At 41.1% G+C, this 16,773-nt stretch overlaps 1 protein-coding gene across 1 annotated transcript in view; it reads left to right on the forward strand.

The window, feature by feature from the left end:
* fbn1 (fibrillin 1) overlaps positions 1–16,773 on the forward strand; it is a 67,426-nt gene that overhangs the window by 18,894 nt on the left and 31,759 nt on the right. The window contains exons 10-28 of the mRNA XM_074666001.1: positions 1,106–1,258; positions 1,354–1,644; positions 2,152–2,304; positions 2,403–2,522; positions 2,601–2,726; positions 3,929–4,051; positions 4,860–4,982; positions 6,987–7,139; positions 7,438–7,491; positions 7,618–7,743; positions 7,835–7,960; positions 8,055–8,174; positions 10,693–10,830; positions 10,936–10,986; positions 11,094–11,219; positions 11,337–11,564; positions 11,642–11,767; positions 13,731–13,859; positions 15,118–15,243. Coding sequence (XP_074522102.1) covers positions 1,106–1,258; positions 1,354–1,644; positions 2,152–2,304; positions 2,403–2,522; positions 2,601–2,726; positions 3,929–4,051; positions 4,860–4,982; positions 6,987–7,139; positions 7,438–7,491; positions 7,618–7,743; positions 7,835–7,960; positions 8,055–8,174; positions 10,693–10,830; positions 10,936–10,986; positions 11,094–11,219; positions 11,337–11,564; positions 11,642–11,767; positions 13,731–13,859; positions 15,118–15,243 — 2,592 coding nt within the window. The remainder of the gene's footprint in view (positions 1–1,105; positions 1,259–1,353; positions 1,645–2,151; positions 2,305–2,402; positions 2,523–2,600; positions 2,727–3,928; positions 4,052–4,859; positions 4,983–6,986; positions 7,140–7,437; positions 7,492–7,617; positions 7,744–7,834; positions 7,961–8,054; positions 8,175–10,692; positions 10,831–10,935; positions 10,987–11,093; positions 11,220–11,336; positions 11,565–11,641; positions 11,768–13,730; positions 13,860–15,117; positions 15,244–16,773) is intronic.

A 16,773-nucleotide genomic window follows, 5' to 3' on the forward strand; every position in this document is an offset into this window, starting at 1 on the left:
TTTGCTATAAACACGCACTTGTATTTCCTTCAGCTAACTAGCATGGATGAAATATGAAACAGATTAGTCGAGCACTTTCTCTTTCCTTTTTCCACCCCTTTTTGGTTCTTCTGCCTTTATGGCTCTGACAGCAGGAAGAGCCGTTTCCAGTGTTCCAGCTGATAGAATTTAGGTCAGTAGCCACCTGCCTGTTTCCACAATAAGGAGCTATATTCTCTTTACACTCTGAGAACGTGATGTGAGAAGTGGAGTTAACCTCTCTAGCTCGGCTGACATTTTTCACATCATGGTAGGAAAAAGCGTTTGTTCACCCGTTCTTTAATCGGGGTGAAGAGTGAAGTATGTGTGTCACTGAGCAGCCCACATCCTGGGGAGTTGATAACAGCGTGTATATTCACAGACTCAAAGTCAGACACACCAACGGTCACCAGAAATGCCTGTGCAGCTTGCAAGTTCAGCTCAGCTTGACCCAAAACAGACCAGAGAGGAATTTGGGTCAGAATAGTAAAGAACACTAAATAAACACGCACATCCTCACTCATGTGTACACACATACACTCATACACCAGCATATGCAATCACACAAGCTCCATGACCCCCCAGGAGAGGATGTTTGTGAGGAAGGAATGTCTGTGTTTTTTGCTCCAGAAAACTGTTGCACAGAACGGTCCAGTTTTTCATGCAGCAGCATTAGAGTGTCCAGGGGCCGACTGATAGTCCTCCAACCACCGCTCTGCTTCCCTTACATCCTGTGGAGCTTAACCAAGCAGTCAGCTCTGAGGCCTGTCAGTTCATCCATCTGAAACGTATACTGGATGGGCTTGGTGTGAAACAAGACATGATATATTTATGTGAAGGGGAACCTGAGTGTTCGTCATGCCAGAGCTCGGTGCCAGAAACCGCAGAATGCAGGAAAGGTTCTCATAAATAGGAAGTAATGACTGTTTGAAGTAGCTTCCATCTTTCAAATGATGGAAAATCTGAAGCTACAATGACTTCTTTCTGATTGTACTCCTGCCAATTTTCTCAACATGCAGACAACACATGCCCTACTCCAAACAAAGAGGTTAACGTAACTGACGTCATGCTGTGTTGTTTCCCACAGATGCTCGTGGTGGGTACTGCTATGCTAGCCTGATCAATGGGCGCTGCGCCAACCAAAACTCACAGCTGCTGACCAAAATGCAGTGCTGCTGTGACAGTGGACGCTGCTGGTCTGATGGGTCAACTCCTGAAATGTGCCCCATCCGTGGAACAGGTGAGGCCCTCGCCGTTATATAGCTTCTAATCTTTTGGTCACATGTTGTATACACATGTTTACCTCCTGTTGGTTTTCCCATGTGCTCATTTTAGAAGAGTACCAAAAACTGTGCATCCAGATACCTGATGGGAACGGTGGAGGGTTCATACCCGGTCGTGTCCCAGGAGGCCCTGATGTTCCAGGCATTTACCCAGTTCCATATCCAGGTCAGACTCCCGGGCAAGGCCCCGGCCAGGTGCCTGTAATCCCCGGTCAGATTCCCATCCAGATCCCGGGCCAGGGTCCTGGTCAAGGACCTGGCCAGATTCCAGGCCAATATCCAGGGCAAGTCCCAGGACAGTTTCCACAATTTCCAGGACAACTACCGATACAGCCTCCTTCAGGTTAGCTTCTGCGTTCACGGTTCATGTTCACACTCATAAACTATTTATCTGAAGTTGATATGTGCAACAGCTAATGAGTCACACTTACTGACTCAGAGGATCAGCAGTGGTTCTGCTTGGGTCAGCTTGGGTTACCACATTTAAGATTGCAGTTTTGCACATTCACAACAACCCACACCCTCTTGCTAACAAGCTAAATGTTAATGATGGGAAAACTCTGACTAAGTCTTTTCTGATGCAGAGCTCATTAGATCAACTGTTTGGTGCCACCAACATATCCAAAGCTCAAACACATGACATTTACAGCCTAAAAGAAAACAGTCTTGCACATTTGCATACAACAAAGTAAAAATCCCTTTCTGCTTTCTGTGACAGTTGCAATAAGTTTTCTTTCCTACTTTGTACAATATGTCTTGTATCAGTTGAGCAAATAGACGTATTAAAGATCTACTTCATGAAGCAACTTGTGGCCTGTAAATAACACAAGTGTGGGAATGTTCCTGTTAGGTCCCGTCATCATTCAAACCCAGAACATCACCAACATGTGCCAGGCCTATCGTCACCTCTGCCTGAACGGCCGGTGTATCCCCATGCCGGGTGCTGGATACCGCTGTGAGTGCAACATGGGCTTCAAGTTGGACGTGCGAGGAGAATGCATTGGTAAGTTTCTGACGGAGTGAGGAAAACGTTTCTACAGCACTTTAAAAGGGGGAAAATGTGGGTGAAGAAAATTGAAAGCTTTATGCGTCTCTTTCCAGATGATGATGAATGTGACAGAAACCCATGTGCACATGGAGAGTGTGTGAACACACTCGGCTCTTACATCTGTCAGTGCCCACCTGGATTCCAGACAACTTCTACCAAGACAGAGTGCCGAGGTACACACACTCACACATTCACACACACTCAGAGAGAGGATGTATGCGTTTACTGAGCTAACTGCTTATTTCGCGTAGATCTGGATGAGTGTGTGGCCAACGGTCGTATCTGCAACAACGGCCGCTGTGTGAACACTGAAGGCAGCTTCCACTGTGTCTGCAACGCCGGCTTTGAGATTTCATCAGATGGAAAAAACTGTCAAGGTCTGTCAAGTTCTACTTTTATAGAGAAGAGAAATTTGTCAAGGCTGGTTTTCTGTCATATGTCAGCATGTGTAATGTGTATAATTAATGGACCATGGATCTCTTGGAGGTGGTGATTTCATCCCGATGCTTGTTGAAGGCGTATGCCATCACAGACGTGGTTTTAAGTGGTCATGCTGGTGGTTTTGTGTGTTTCACCCCATTTAGTGCAAAATGTGTATTTTTATTACTTTTCCAGAGGACTTTATGTTGTCAATATTTAGTTTGTCCCTCCTTATAGGTGTCAGTACACTGTGTTTTCCATTCTTTCTTCTGAAATTTGAGTATCAGCACATTTGTTTAACTCGCTTTGAATACATTCCATTTATTACTGAACAATTTTATCTCCAAATCCTGTACTTTCATTAAGTGTTAATATGACTTTCACAAACAGTGACTGTGTCTGGTTACAAAGAAAAGAAAGGAACAGAGTTTGAACTTCTAAGTCTTTCTCATTTAGTGAGTGCAGTGCATAGCATGCCCTCAAGGAAACTTCAAGAAAATCTGTTATTTTCCCCATTTTTGGCTTTGGACCAAGCCTACCAAAAGTTGGCTGCATAGTATGACTACAAATGCTAGTTTTGTTCATGTTTGCTCTTGTCACGTTGTTATATTTACACATGGGAATGATGTTCTCAGCTCAAAGTGTATGAAAAATGTTGCCTTTTGATCTGATCAGGAATCTTTCAAATTCCCCGAACGATAAAGTTGGCTGCTTAGGAGCAACATTTTCTCACATTTCCCTGATTTAAGGGATTTCTTTTTCTTCATCTGTCTTCTTGAAATGACTTCACCGAGATCACAAATGAAGCTGGTGTTGGGAAACCGACTTATTATGTTGTGGTGAACTTGAATGCACCAAAGGGGGTTTCAAAAGTTTGATTAAAACTGTTGAACTCAGAATTAAGACTTATATACGGCAACTAAGCTCCTTGACTGTCCTACTGCTCAGAATTTAATTGAACTGAAGTGTTTTAACTGTGCTTCTGTTGGTTTAACCATAAAACCACCAGTATGTGCCTTGAATATTTCATATATTTCGGTCTTTGTAGACAGTTTGCTTTTTTGCTGCTAATAACAAAGAAGTCTTCAGCTTAGGGTTGTTTTTATTTGATCTTAACTTGCTCTCCTCACCTGTTTCACTTTTTTTTCTTCAACTCCAGACCAGGACGAGTGTCTGATCAGGAACATGTGCCTCAATGGCCTGTGTATCAATGAAGATGGAAGCTTCAAGTGCATCTGTAAACCAGGATACCTGCTGGATACCAGTGGACGCATGTGTGTAGGTGTGTTTCTCAGACAGCCTGAGGAGTGTAGGACTATTTCAATCACGTCTTACGCTGCCAGAATATACTTGAAGTCACTTGTTATTTGACCTGTATTTTTAGCAGGCTAACCTCGCTGTCATGTTTGTGTTTCTATTATATGAGTATTCACAGAAGAGTCAGAAATCCCCTTGAAAACCTTGGAAAAATTCCTCAGCATCTTGGCAGGCCAGCTGAACGTGCAGATAGATGTGGCCCACAGACAGCTTTCCTGAGAGTTGTACACAAGAGAAACAAATTTAACTTTGCCTGAAACCTGCTGCAAAAAGCACTTTTCATTGAATTTTAAAGAACGAAACCACCTGTAGCATCACCAGAACGAATGTAACACTTAAACGGCCAAATTTCCTCAAAGAACATTCTTTTCAGTGAGGTAGTCGTCGCCATTTAGCTCCACATGGCTCGATGTATACACCTGTTTGATGTCAGAGACACTGACCTGATTTAGTCTGAGCAGAATAAATAAATAAATTTGAGAGCAGGGTGTGGGTGAAGTGTGCTAATGTATGCAGCTGTTGATGAATGTGTAGTCTAAGCGGGACCTCGGGGCCTCTTCATCCCTATCTGCCGTCTGTCTGTTAGCTGTCACACCCACACAGAACACAAACACTGCATGTGTCCTATTAGTGTAATTAATGAAGAGGGTTAGTAGAGATTGTTTTCTTAGCAGGGGTTATGAAAGTGAAAGGCTACAGCTGTGTTGGTTTTAGTCAGTTACTAAGAAGTTTCTTGTAACTGAATATAAATAGTACAACTTTTCTATTTGCAGATATTGATGAGTGTGAGACCCCAGGCATGTGTATGAACGGCCACTGCGTCAACACGGAGGGATCCTTTCGCTGTGAGTGTATGGCCGGGATGGCTGTGGGTCTGGACGGACGTGTCTGTGTTGGTGAGTAAATGTTTTGTGTCCAGGAATGTGCTGATGTGTTGATTTGATTTTCTTGCCTCCTTACTAGATAGTCATTCATTGCTTTGCTGCCTAAGTTACATATGTTGTATCACAGGGGTCTTCAGCGGTTTTCAGTCCATGGACTTCCTAACTGATGAAACATGCCACAGCGTGATTGGCAGCGATAGTGGCTGGTCTTCCTCTGTCTTGAGGAGCTAGAAATGAATGCTGAGTGACCCTTTAGAGAGCTGCTGTGTTGCTGAATGTGTTCGTTTCTGACTGAAAGATAAAATCTTTGGCCACCATACGCCCCTTGATGTGTGTTCAAAGACAATAACATGAGTAAAAAGTGAAATATAGAATAGAATAGAACTTTATTGTCATTGTAACAGGTACAACAAAATTGAAGTCACAGCAGCAATCAAGAAAACAAAAGTAAGAAAGTGTATAGAAAGTGCAAAAAAGTCCATAAGAAAATAGATGATGACAGTTTGTCCATCATTCTCCAGTTCAGCCAGCCTCCACCTCCACCTCCACAGGGTCCAGGACTGAGCTTCTTCAGTCATGCTCCATCTTTGTCTCCTGTATCCTGTCTGCTCACAGCAGGTGAAGCTCTTCCAACATGGAGTTGGTGTCCGATGTTAGCTCCATTAGCCATGTCTGTGAATGGCATGATGCTACTCTGCCCTCTGGTATTCCCTCTGTTGCTGGGTTAGCACAGCTAGCTTGTCCATCTTATTGGAGACAGAGCTTATGTTCCCAATAACGATTGATGGAAGGACAGGTCCATGTCGTCACTTCTTAGCTCACACCTGAGAACCAGCACATCTTCCTCACCTCCTTCTCCTCACCTTGTGGGAAGACATCAGGCCTTACACCAGTTAGCATTGACATGCTACAGGCTGCTAACAGCTGTGTTCACATGTAAACAATGCAGCAATGGTTACATGTAGGATCTCCAGACAAACATAGGAGAAAAAGTAGTAAAAATATCACTGAAGATACAAAAAGTTTGGTGTCCATGACCAACAAATGAGCCATACAAAGTAATGATCCACTCAAAATACAAAGATGACGAAAAAGAGACAGAAAAATTACAAGAAACAGACAGTGAAGAGAGAGCTGCTGCAGAAGGCAGCCATAGCTAACAGGGCGGTGCCTAGCAACAAATATTTAGGAACAATTAAATGAAAATGTAAAAGATTGCCTCGTCAACCAAAAATGTTCCCCTGCAGTAGCCTCATGGACCCCACAGGGGCCGAGGACCCCCTGTTGAAGACCTCTGATGTAAAAGTGTAAAATATGTCTGATTAAGAATTTAATTTACTTCCCTGGGAATTAGCTGGTATTTCCAGCTGTTTCCTACAAGCACACATGCTTTGGTTTAAAATGACTTCCCTGGTCAGACAAAGTGTTCTTCACAATGTTTGTCCTAATTTGTGAGATTAAATCTTACAGCTGTCTGTTTATTTAACTGGAACTTCAGCACAAATATTTCCCAGTTCAGTGGGAAAATGAGCCAAACTAAAAGTGACAAAAATGACACGTTATTATTACAAACATCTCATCCTGTTTACCTGTTTCAAACACATGCTGGCGTTCATTAGTCAGCATGTTTTTGATCCGTTTTGATAAATGTTTTCCGTGCTTTCGATCTCCTGGGCTGACACTCGCAGAGCAGATCTGTTTATGCCTTTATTTGCAACATTCCCTCATACCCGTAAATGACATTTCTTTGTGTATTGTTTGGGAAGTGATGAAATGCTGTTGTTCAGTCTGGGTGAGTTTTCTTCAGGATGATATCAGCGCAGGAGAATGTCTCAAATCCCAGGATATTATGGAGAGAGAACAGCAGTTTGTTGTGCCAGTATTGTTGTTTATTGGAGACATGGACTCTTGCCTCTCTTCTTTCTCTTTTCACTCCATCCATACCCGCTTTCCACATCTATTTGCTTCATCTGGGTTTCCTCACAAACTCTGTCTGTCTTATTTTTCCCAAAACAGACACACATATGCGCAGTTCTTGTTATGGTGGCTACAAGCGAGGGCAGTGTGTACGGCCTTTATTCGGAGCTGTGACCAAGTCGGAGTGCTGCTGTGCCAGCACAGAGTACGCCTATGGGGAACCCTGCCAGCCCTGTCCGCCACAAAGCTCTGGTACGGATATTCAAATCACTCCACCCTGCACATACATATGGAGCAAACACACACAATCCAGTCACTTCTCATTAGCCTGGCTAGTTAAATTTGCTGTGTCAAAAGATGCCAGAGCTGCACCACATTAAAGAGGCAATTCACACACAACAAAAAGCCTAAATGAGAAAACATGGGAACAGATAATGACATACTTTTAAGGGATTCCCCTTGAAATTTCTTGGATTTCAGTGGATGTGATTGCAAAATGCTGATTTTTCCTCTTATCAACCAAACTGTGCTGTTTTGTGTTTCCTTGCAGCTGAGTTCCTGGCTCTTTGTCCAAACGGTGGTGGCACAACTGGTGATGGACGAGGTAATAAAGGCAACCTCATCATTATGGTTTTTTACTGATTTTAAATGAACATCTTGCAAAAACCAAACATGATTGAATATATGAAGTGTAGTTATTACTAAAAGCACTTTTCCTCTCCTCTGTCAGATATAAACGAGTGTGCACTCGACCCTGACATCTGCCAGAACGGGGTGTGTGAGAATATGTTGAGGACATTTAAGTGCACCTGCAATGAAGGCTTTGAGGTTGATCTGACGGGCAAAAACTGTGTTGGTAAGTCAACTGGAATATAAGCTAAAGAGTACGTTCATGAAATTAAAATCCAGCATGAGGAAATTCATCATATCTGTGTATTTTCCCTCAGATATCGATGAGTGTCTGATGAACAGGCAGCACTGTGACAACGGTCTGTGCAGGAACACACCTGGCAGTTTCACCTGTCAGTGTCCCAAAGGATACCTCTTTGATCCTGAGACAGACGTCTGCGAAGGTCAGAAACTTATATGTTCGCTTCTTTAAATGATGAATGATGAATGACAGGCTGTTGGATTGATAAAGGTTGTTTATCCTTTTTTCTCCTACAGATGTGGACGAATGTGAGTCTAACCCGTGTATTAATGGAGACTGCAAGAACAGCAAAGGGTCCTTCGTGTGTTTGTGTTCAATGGGCAGTACTCTGGACAGCACGGGGCTGGAGTGTATCGGTAAGTGAGAAGATGTCATTTAAGTGATAAACTAAAACTAAAGCAGTGGTTAAGTTAATCAAACCTTTCTTTATCAAAAGGAAAAAAAACATGAAACAGATTTTCCCAAAATCCAAATCCTGGTTGTTTAAGCCCTCAATTAAAATTAGGACCAGGACTTTAATGTGTTGATTACTGGGGATTAGGGCTGCACGATTATCGCAATCGCAATCGCAATGTCAGCACATGCAATTCAGATTTTTCTCTGTGATAACCAAGCAAGTCTGTAGACTCATCATGACACAACTTTTTTTATTAAATCGCAAGCACAATCGCAATATTGTCCACCTAATCGCAAATAGCACCTTTTCCCCAAATCGTGCAGCACTACTGGGGATGCACTGATACGGATCCTAGTATCGGGTATCAGTGTATCCATGTATTGGTGCCTCTCAAAGTTGGATCAGTATCTGTGGGAAAGGGGCCGATCCATGGTGCTAGACCAGAAAACAAGCTCTTTGCCTTTTTAACAGCGCTCTTGGCATATGATTTAAAATTTTACCTTTGATACACTTTCCTTTTTTGCTGCATTACCAGTCTACAGGGTATACAAGTTTACCACTGAATAGAATTTATGCAAGTTCTAAAGCATGATTTTTACCAAAATGCTGCTAAACATTTAAATAATTTATAGTTTAAATGAATATTGACTTCAGTAATTCCATCTACTCATTTTTTGCCTTTCACCTAAAACATTACCAGTCTAATTCCACAGTAAGGCATGCAGGTTATTATTTATCACTGGTATTGGATTGGTATCAGTCTCGATCGATACCCAAAGCCCAGGTATCAGTATCAGTATCAGAACCAGAAAAGTTGGATCCGTGTACCCCTATTGATTGTAGCGCCGTAGTTACGCTACGCAGACCAGACAGCATTGCTTGAAAATCGAAAATATAAATAGAACATTTAAATTCCAATGTAAGTGTGGATAAGAGTATTGTAACCTCAGCAGTCATTGCAATGCATGTAGTGGCCATTAACAGTATATGGTTGTGGCGAGCACAGACACCGGAGCTAGTCTGAGTAAAGGCACACTCTGACCCATAGTTAAGTTTACGAAAACTCCTTAAAAACTTAGATGTATCATTTTAGCCCCTTACTGCCTGAATTTATTAACATTTAAAAAAATAGATTGTTTTAATGTAATTTTGCATTCTTACAGATGTTAAATCGAGTGGAGCTTGTAAATTTGAGTACCATATAGACAATGGTTATAACTAAGTCATACCATACATATTAACATGAGAAGTTCATCCCCTGACCAATATCTTGTGACAACGTGAATCTGATACGATCTTTAGTGCGTGTAGAATATGAATCAATAGGTAATAATGAGATACAGAGGTCATTTCAGCTGCATCAAGACCTGACAGGGCATGTTCAAATTTGCGACAACAGGCATCAAGAGGTTAATGTTGCCAATATTGCCCGCTCAAAATGCAAAAATGTTCCTGAAGCTGCATGAAGATATAGAAAGTGATCTTGAAAAAGCCTCACTTTTACATGTATGCCTGGTTGTAATTCATAATTTGAAATGAAATGCTCAGCATTCAGCATAATGAAAATATCAGCACCAAAATAGGTTATTACTAAATTCCTCCTGGTTGGGTTGTCCAGGATCAGATTGAGTTATGCCACGTAGATAGTCCTCAGTCACATCCTCTTTAAGCTTATAAATACTCCTGTAAAAATATGCCTACTCATTGATTCAGTCATCCAACAAAATCCATTTAAAATTGAATAAAGTTGCTTCTCATGTCAAATATTGAGTGCTAATTAAAGCAAATCTATTAATTATGAAGCTTCTAACTAATTGGACTCATGTTTTTAATCAAGCCCCACCAATCTTTAAGAAATCATATATTTTTTTAAAAAAATGTTTCAGTTAAAATAATCACAAGTTTCCATTATTGTTAATATAAACACACTGCTTAAAGCACATTGAATAATGTCAGATGAATTGGTGTTAATGTAATGCCATAATTCTACCCTTTGCAAAATACAGCCGACAGACAGACAAACACCAGGAGACATGTTTTCTTCCAGCTCCTGTTAGATATTTGATATTTTGAAAATATTGCTGTTGGCGTTTGTAAGTCAGTGAGTGAGGGAATGAACGGCAATTTAGCCTCTTTTTGACTGTTTGGACTCATGATTTATGTCTGTCTGAATTATAGGCCTGTCATACTCTGTTTATATTCCCTCGATTTTAAATGGGTTTTTAATCCATGAAGCAAAGATTGTCACCACCATGAATCTGTGACATAACCTGATGAAGGTTATTCTTGATGAATTTCCCATAAACACAAGCTCAAAAAGTTGTGTGCAAGATGTTTTTGTTTCCATGTAAAAAATCACTACAAAGTCAAACATCTGACACTGAGACACTGATGTTTGAGAATTGGAATGATATGATGAAATCCTGGACAAAGTGGACTCAGACAGAGGAGATTAACTCAATTGTTTCATGAAACAGAGACAACAAAGAGCACCTGCTGGCTGAAGATTGTCAACAACCGCTGTGAGGTCAACATCAATGGAGCTACTCTGAAGTCCCACTGCTGTGCCACTCTGGGAGAGGCCTGGAACAGTCCATGTGCCAAATGTGAAAAAGGTGAGATGATCAGTATTTAATCTGCTTATTTAAGTGAACCACACTCTAATGATACCTTTAAACTGCCATGACTGATATTGCATTGTGCGCTTTGTGAAATCTCAGATCCGATCTGTGGTAAAGGCTTTGCTCGAGTCAAAGGAAACGTCTGTGAAGGTAACATCCATGTGGACACAGAAATTCAGACTTGTGTTAAATATGAGTCGCCTGAGACACTGACGCTGTTGTTAATGCTGCTCTGGTTTTTCTCTGGTGACTCTCAGATGTGGATGAGTGTCAAGTGTTTCCTGGAGTGTGTATCAATGGAAAGTGCATCAACACACCAGGCTCCTTTTTCTGCCAGTGCCCTCCTGGAATGACTGTCGATGTCAGTGGCAGGACGTGCATTGGTGGGTACAGCGGGATTTAATGTCTACATTTTCTGTGTGATGGAAATTTCTCTGCCTGGTGAAAACATACCATTTGGTCTAATATAAATATGCAACTTATGTTACTATGGTTTCCAGACCTGCGTACTGAGCAGTGTTACCTCACCCACGAGGATGAGCGCTGTGGCACTCCCATCTCAGGGAAGCACCGTGTGGATGCCTGCTGCTGCTCTGTGGGTGTCGCCTGGGGTCCGGAGTGTGACGAGTGTCCGGAGAAGGGAACTCCAGAATACGCCCAGCTCTGCCCCCGAGGCCCAGGGTTCTCGCACAGGGGTGATTTCATCAATGGCAGACCTTTTCTTAAAGGTAATCCACAGACTGAATACACTCCCTCTGTTGTTTGATGAGCAGTCTTTCACCTGTGTTTCTGCTCTTTATTGTAGATATCAATGAGTGCAGGATGATAAACTCTCTGTGCTCAAATGGAAGATGCAGAAACACCATCGGGAGCTTCCGTTGTCGCTGTGACAACGGTTATGCCCTGGACTCTGACGAGAGGAATTGCACTGGTGAGTTCACAATTCCCTGTTTAAAGGCTTGAATCAGAAAGTTAATGCTTCAGTCATCTTTGCATACTTTAAAAAGAATGAGAACAGATATCTCTCTAGTTTCTTAAATGTCAGTCTTAACTGATTTTACTGTTGATTTAAATATCAATATGTGTAAATATTTGTTTTTGTCACTTTGAAAACACAGTCAAACAGTCATATGCTGAGCAGTCAACAGTTAATAAACATACTGGTTACTTAAATAACTTAAAAGCTTAATTCTCAAGGCTTCATTTTTAAGAGCTTGAATCCTCAAAGCTTCTTGCTCTACTGTGTTCTTATAAGTCTGACTATTCCTCCTCAGTCCCCTCTCTGCACCCCCTGCCAACCCTGATTACAGTAAAATGGTGTAAAGCTGTTGCCCATGTTCAGCTCATTCAGCCTGGCTCATTCAGTCTAATGGCAGTCTGGCTTGTTGGACCTGGTCCCTGCAGTCTGGTTAGCTGCATTACTCCTCAATGTCATTCTAACTTTAAATGCCAGCGCCACGGCTTTATCCTAAAATAATTTATAGGCTCTTAGTCAGTAAATGATATCTGGGACCTTTTCACTCCACATGACTGAGCCCAGCCCAAAGTCTTTTTTTGCTAAGTGTTCCAAAACGTGGATTAAATTCAAAGGGGATCAGGCCTTAAGCTTTTGACTTTAGAAGAATCTGTTTGAAAAGCTAAGTCTGCATAAACCATCCTTTAATCTTGTTTTATAGCCTTTCTCATACGTTGTAACTTTTTGAGGAATACGTCGTAGTTTTATGCTTTGTTTTCCCAACATTTATCTAGCATAGCTTCATTTCTATGACTACTAATGACTGAACCATATGTGTAAACTAATGTTTAAAGGTCCCATGTTATGCTCCTTTTCTGCAGTTTAATATGGATCATTGATGTCTTCATGAAATGTTAGTAACATGTTTTGGTCCAAAAAGCCAATAAATCAAGCACAGCAGCATTGTTTCCAGGCTCTCATAGCCCCTCTGTTCAGAACGGGCTGATTTAGTGCGCGTGACCGTCATATGTAAATGAGCCACCGCTGATACCACCCCGCTCTTCCGCGTCACTGAGAGTGACGCCACGAGCTCCAAGTGCACAATGTTTAGAAAACAGTGAAGCTCTTTTACCGTAACATTACAGGCTAACCGCAGCTAAAGTTAGCATCCCGAAGCTAACACAGAGACAGGGGGACACTGAGTAAAAGCTCTTACATCTGCTCCACAGCACACAGCATTTAAAATACTCACATTTCCAGGGTCCCATGGCCCCAGGTTTGTTGGATGGATGGTTGGTAACGCACCTGGATTCAGGACCAGTCTATTTGCTAGCCCTCTGTTGTACTGTCCAAAGTTGGAAAAGCAGTTGGCCGTGAAGTGACTAGCACACACATGCACAGTTTTACTGAGTGTAGCTGGCACATTTCCTTGATAAATGAACTCTAGCCACTCAGTCTTGTCTTCTTCTGAGATGGGAAGCTTGTGCATGGAACTATGTGGCTGTTTGCAGCCAAAAACAGAGCAGTGATGGCTTTTCAACTTTGACATTCTCCTCCCAGGGAGGGGAGTGGGTGAGGAGGGGGTGCAGGGGTATCTGCTCCAGTGGATCAATCAGGTCAGACTTGCTCCTAATTGGTCAAAAAAGGGAATCGCTGATTTCGGCAAATCCTCAAAATCAAAACAGCTCGTTTTAGATCAGGATTTTACATTCACAAGCACTACTAAGTACAGGTTTTGTCATTGAATATCACATTTTGTGGGCTGGGAGGAAAGCCAAAGACCCACAAATTTCACTAAAAGACTTAATAAAGTGATTTTTGCATAATATGGGACCTTTAACAAAAGAAAGCTCTCCACATGATTATCTAGACATGCTATGTTTTCCTGTTTCAAATTGAAGTTTTCCTGTCTAAGTTTTTTTTTGTTTCTTTCTTACAGACATCGATGAGTGCCGCATCTCTCCGGACCTGTGTGGACAGGGCAGCTGTGTCAACACACCTGGAGATTTTGAATGCGAGTGCTTCGAAGGCTATGAGAGTGGCTTCATGATGATGAAAAACTGCATGGGTGAATGTCAAACTCTCACAAACCGACACTTGCAGATTCTTCAAATACATAAACATACTTCTTTAGCTTGAGATTATTTGGCACAGTTGCATGCAAACCACAAATGAAACCGTTTAGTGTTTTGGATCTAAATTAGTAACTATATTTCCTTATGGATCCTCAAGCACCCTGTTAAAGTGGCATCATCTGAAAGCAGAGAGTAATGCCAACCTATAAAACTAAAGGAAAGCCTGCGACTGTACCCAAATCCCCGTCCCAAACCAGCCTTCTCCTCTGCACTCCCTCTTGGGCTGTTAGCTCTGGGTGAGATGCTTAAGCGAACATGCCAGACTTGTTTAACTCTCTGTTTAGACAGTTGATGTCATCTGAAATTTTCAGGCTGTGTGCGTTTTGTATATGCCATGTGTGGGTGTGTTTTAGAGAAAAGATGAATCAAACAGACTTTATGTAACCCCTTTAAGTTGTTGAAAGTGTCCACTTAATGCAGTCCAGGTTTCATCACAATTGCTCTGCAAAACTGCACCATAAGACTCTTACAGATAATTTCATTTTATTACATTTTAAATTGGAAATGAGGAGACACAATCATCTATGCGGCAACAAGACTTTTGATATATAGCTTAAACTCAGAATGTCTCGCCATCTGGGGAAATACTTGATGCTATTTGAGTTCTGGGCTGCCTTCAACGCTGCTTGATTAAATTCTTGAGAGAAATCATACCTACTAAGAGGAGAGTCTCAATACTTTTGTTGGCCTGGAGCTGCCATGAGGCCAAAATTGGCGAGACAAATTTACTCGCATGCTGAGGCTAAAAAGCAGCTGGTGGTGGAAATAGCGTGGGCTGGGCAGCAATCATAGAAAGATTGGGCTGACCTCACTAGTAGGGCAACAAAATATTAAACAAAAAAAGAAAACTTTAATTTTTTTTTCTCTAAATTTGTTTTTAGAATGTTTTTTTTTCTTTTATACACTGCAATTAACTGTTTTTACAAGTAAAAGCCATTCAGGAACACCTTCACCACAAGCTAATTTAATTTTGGAGACTCATTAGTTTGACTTCAATTTAAATGAGTGAAATTTTAACCTTTAACCGTGCCAAAGCTAACTCAAGCTTACATCAAGAGTAGAAATACAAATTATAGTTTGCCAGTTTTAATTTGGAATACACAAGAAATCAGTCAATATCTTCAGAGCAAGATTTGTGACACAGAATATCTCTGTGTTTTTACTGAACATGTGTGCTTCTTTCACATTTAGACATTGATGAGTGTGAAAGGAACCCTTTGCTGTGCCGTGGAGGTGAATGTGAAAACACAGAAGGAAGCTTCCAATGCATCTGTCCTGAAGGACACGAGATTGCACCTGATGGGTCAGCGTGTCTAGGTGAGTGAGACGATCGTCATAGAGGCGAGTCAGGCAGACTCTACTTTTTATCTTACTTTAAGAAATGTGTGAACCGCAGTGAAGTTTCAAATTTATTTTCATTGGAGACGGAAGAAAGAGACAGAGCAGACAGTCTGAGAGACAACAGTGCTTTGGATTCCCCTCGCCACGTGTCTATGTGTGGGCTCTGAGGGGCTACTGGGGGGTGAAAGTGCTCTGCTTTACCATGTGTGTGTCTTCATGTATGCTGACATGTATACAAGGCGAAGGGTCCATTTGGGTCTTATCACGATGGAGGCAAAAGAAAATTGTGCAAGAGAGGGATCAAGCACTTGAACTCTTGTAAAATGTGAAGCAAAAGAGCTTTTCAAGAAGCATTGAAACAGATTAAAAAAAATACATAGATACATTTTTAATTTAATTTTTCAATGTGGTTCTTGTGGGCTTGAGAGTTTATAAACCACTTTTTCCCCTTCATTCAAGAATTAAATGCTTTAAATTGTCTTACCCTAATTGTACAAATAACAAAAAGTAAGACAAAGCTTTATAAATAAGTAATTTTAACCATTGCTGTTCAGATGTTATGATGGAAGCTCTCTGCAAAATGGTATGAACTGCATAACAGTTAGACTCTCCAATGAGATAGTTAGCAGTTAGTTTTATTCTACTTTTTTGATGCTTAAGCTACTTGATGGAAGAAGTACAGACAGGACACTGTTTCTGTAAGAACAATAAAAAGCCTACTTTCTTCTATTTCTAACAGTTTCAAACAGCTTTAAGTGCAGTTTATAGCATTTGGCTGATTGTGCATTAATTACCGGGTGTCACTCTGATGACCTCATGTAGTAAGTCAAGGTTTCAGTCCATGACCTCATGCTCAATAACTTCCCCTTAAGCTCATTTATTTTCTTTATTACCATCCAGAGAAAGAAAAACAATGAACATGTTCTGAACTCTGCCCATCGTGTCCTCTTTGAGACAATGGTCCTTATTATCTGTGGTGAGGCAATGAGTTAAAGTGTTTAAATGATGATTAACTTTGGTTATAGAGCAGATGTCATACAGATGGGTGTAACACAGTGTGCTCAATGAGGTCAGATTGCTAGTTTGAAGTAACCCATTTATAACCATTGTATCCTCAACCTACTTTGAAACATCTGTCTCAGTTTTTAAATGAACACAGGTTATTGGTCTCTGATGAAGTTTACTGCTCATTTAAATCGTTATGCACTCTTAAGAGCTCTAATAGTCCAATGAAATATGTAATGTGTGGGGATGTGACCTATATAACTGGTCAATAGGCAGGAATAATGGAGAAGGACATTTCATAGAGAATTGCTTGGGTAAGTGTTTTTTTTTCCAGACAAAAACATGATTTTCTTTCGTTCATGTTCTGTTGCTATTATTTGTTTCCAATACTTAGAGTTACAAAATGAATGACATGAGTTTTGAATTTAAATGTTGAATTTTTTTTTGACAAAAATGAATTTACCCACATTTTCTAGGGTTTTGGGTGGTTTCAATTAGGTT

This window comes from Halichoeres trimaculatus, unplaced genomic scaffold (genome assembly GCF_033239565.1).
Source record: "Halichoeres trimaculatus isolate MK-OKI-2021-1 unplaced genomic scaffold, fHalTri1.1 fHalTri1_scaffold_3, whole genome shotgun sequence".
Classification (NCBI taxonomy): Eukaryota; Metazoa; Chordata; class Actinopteri; order Labriformes; family Labridae; genus Halichoeres; species Halichoeres trimaculatus.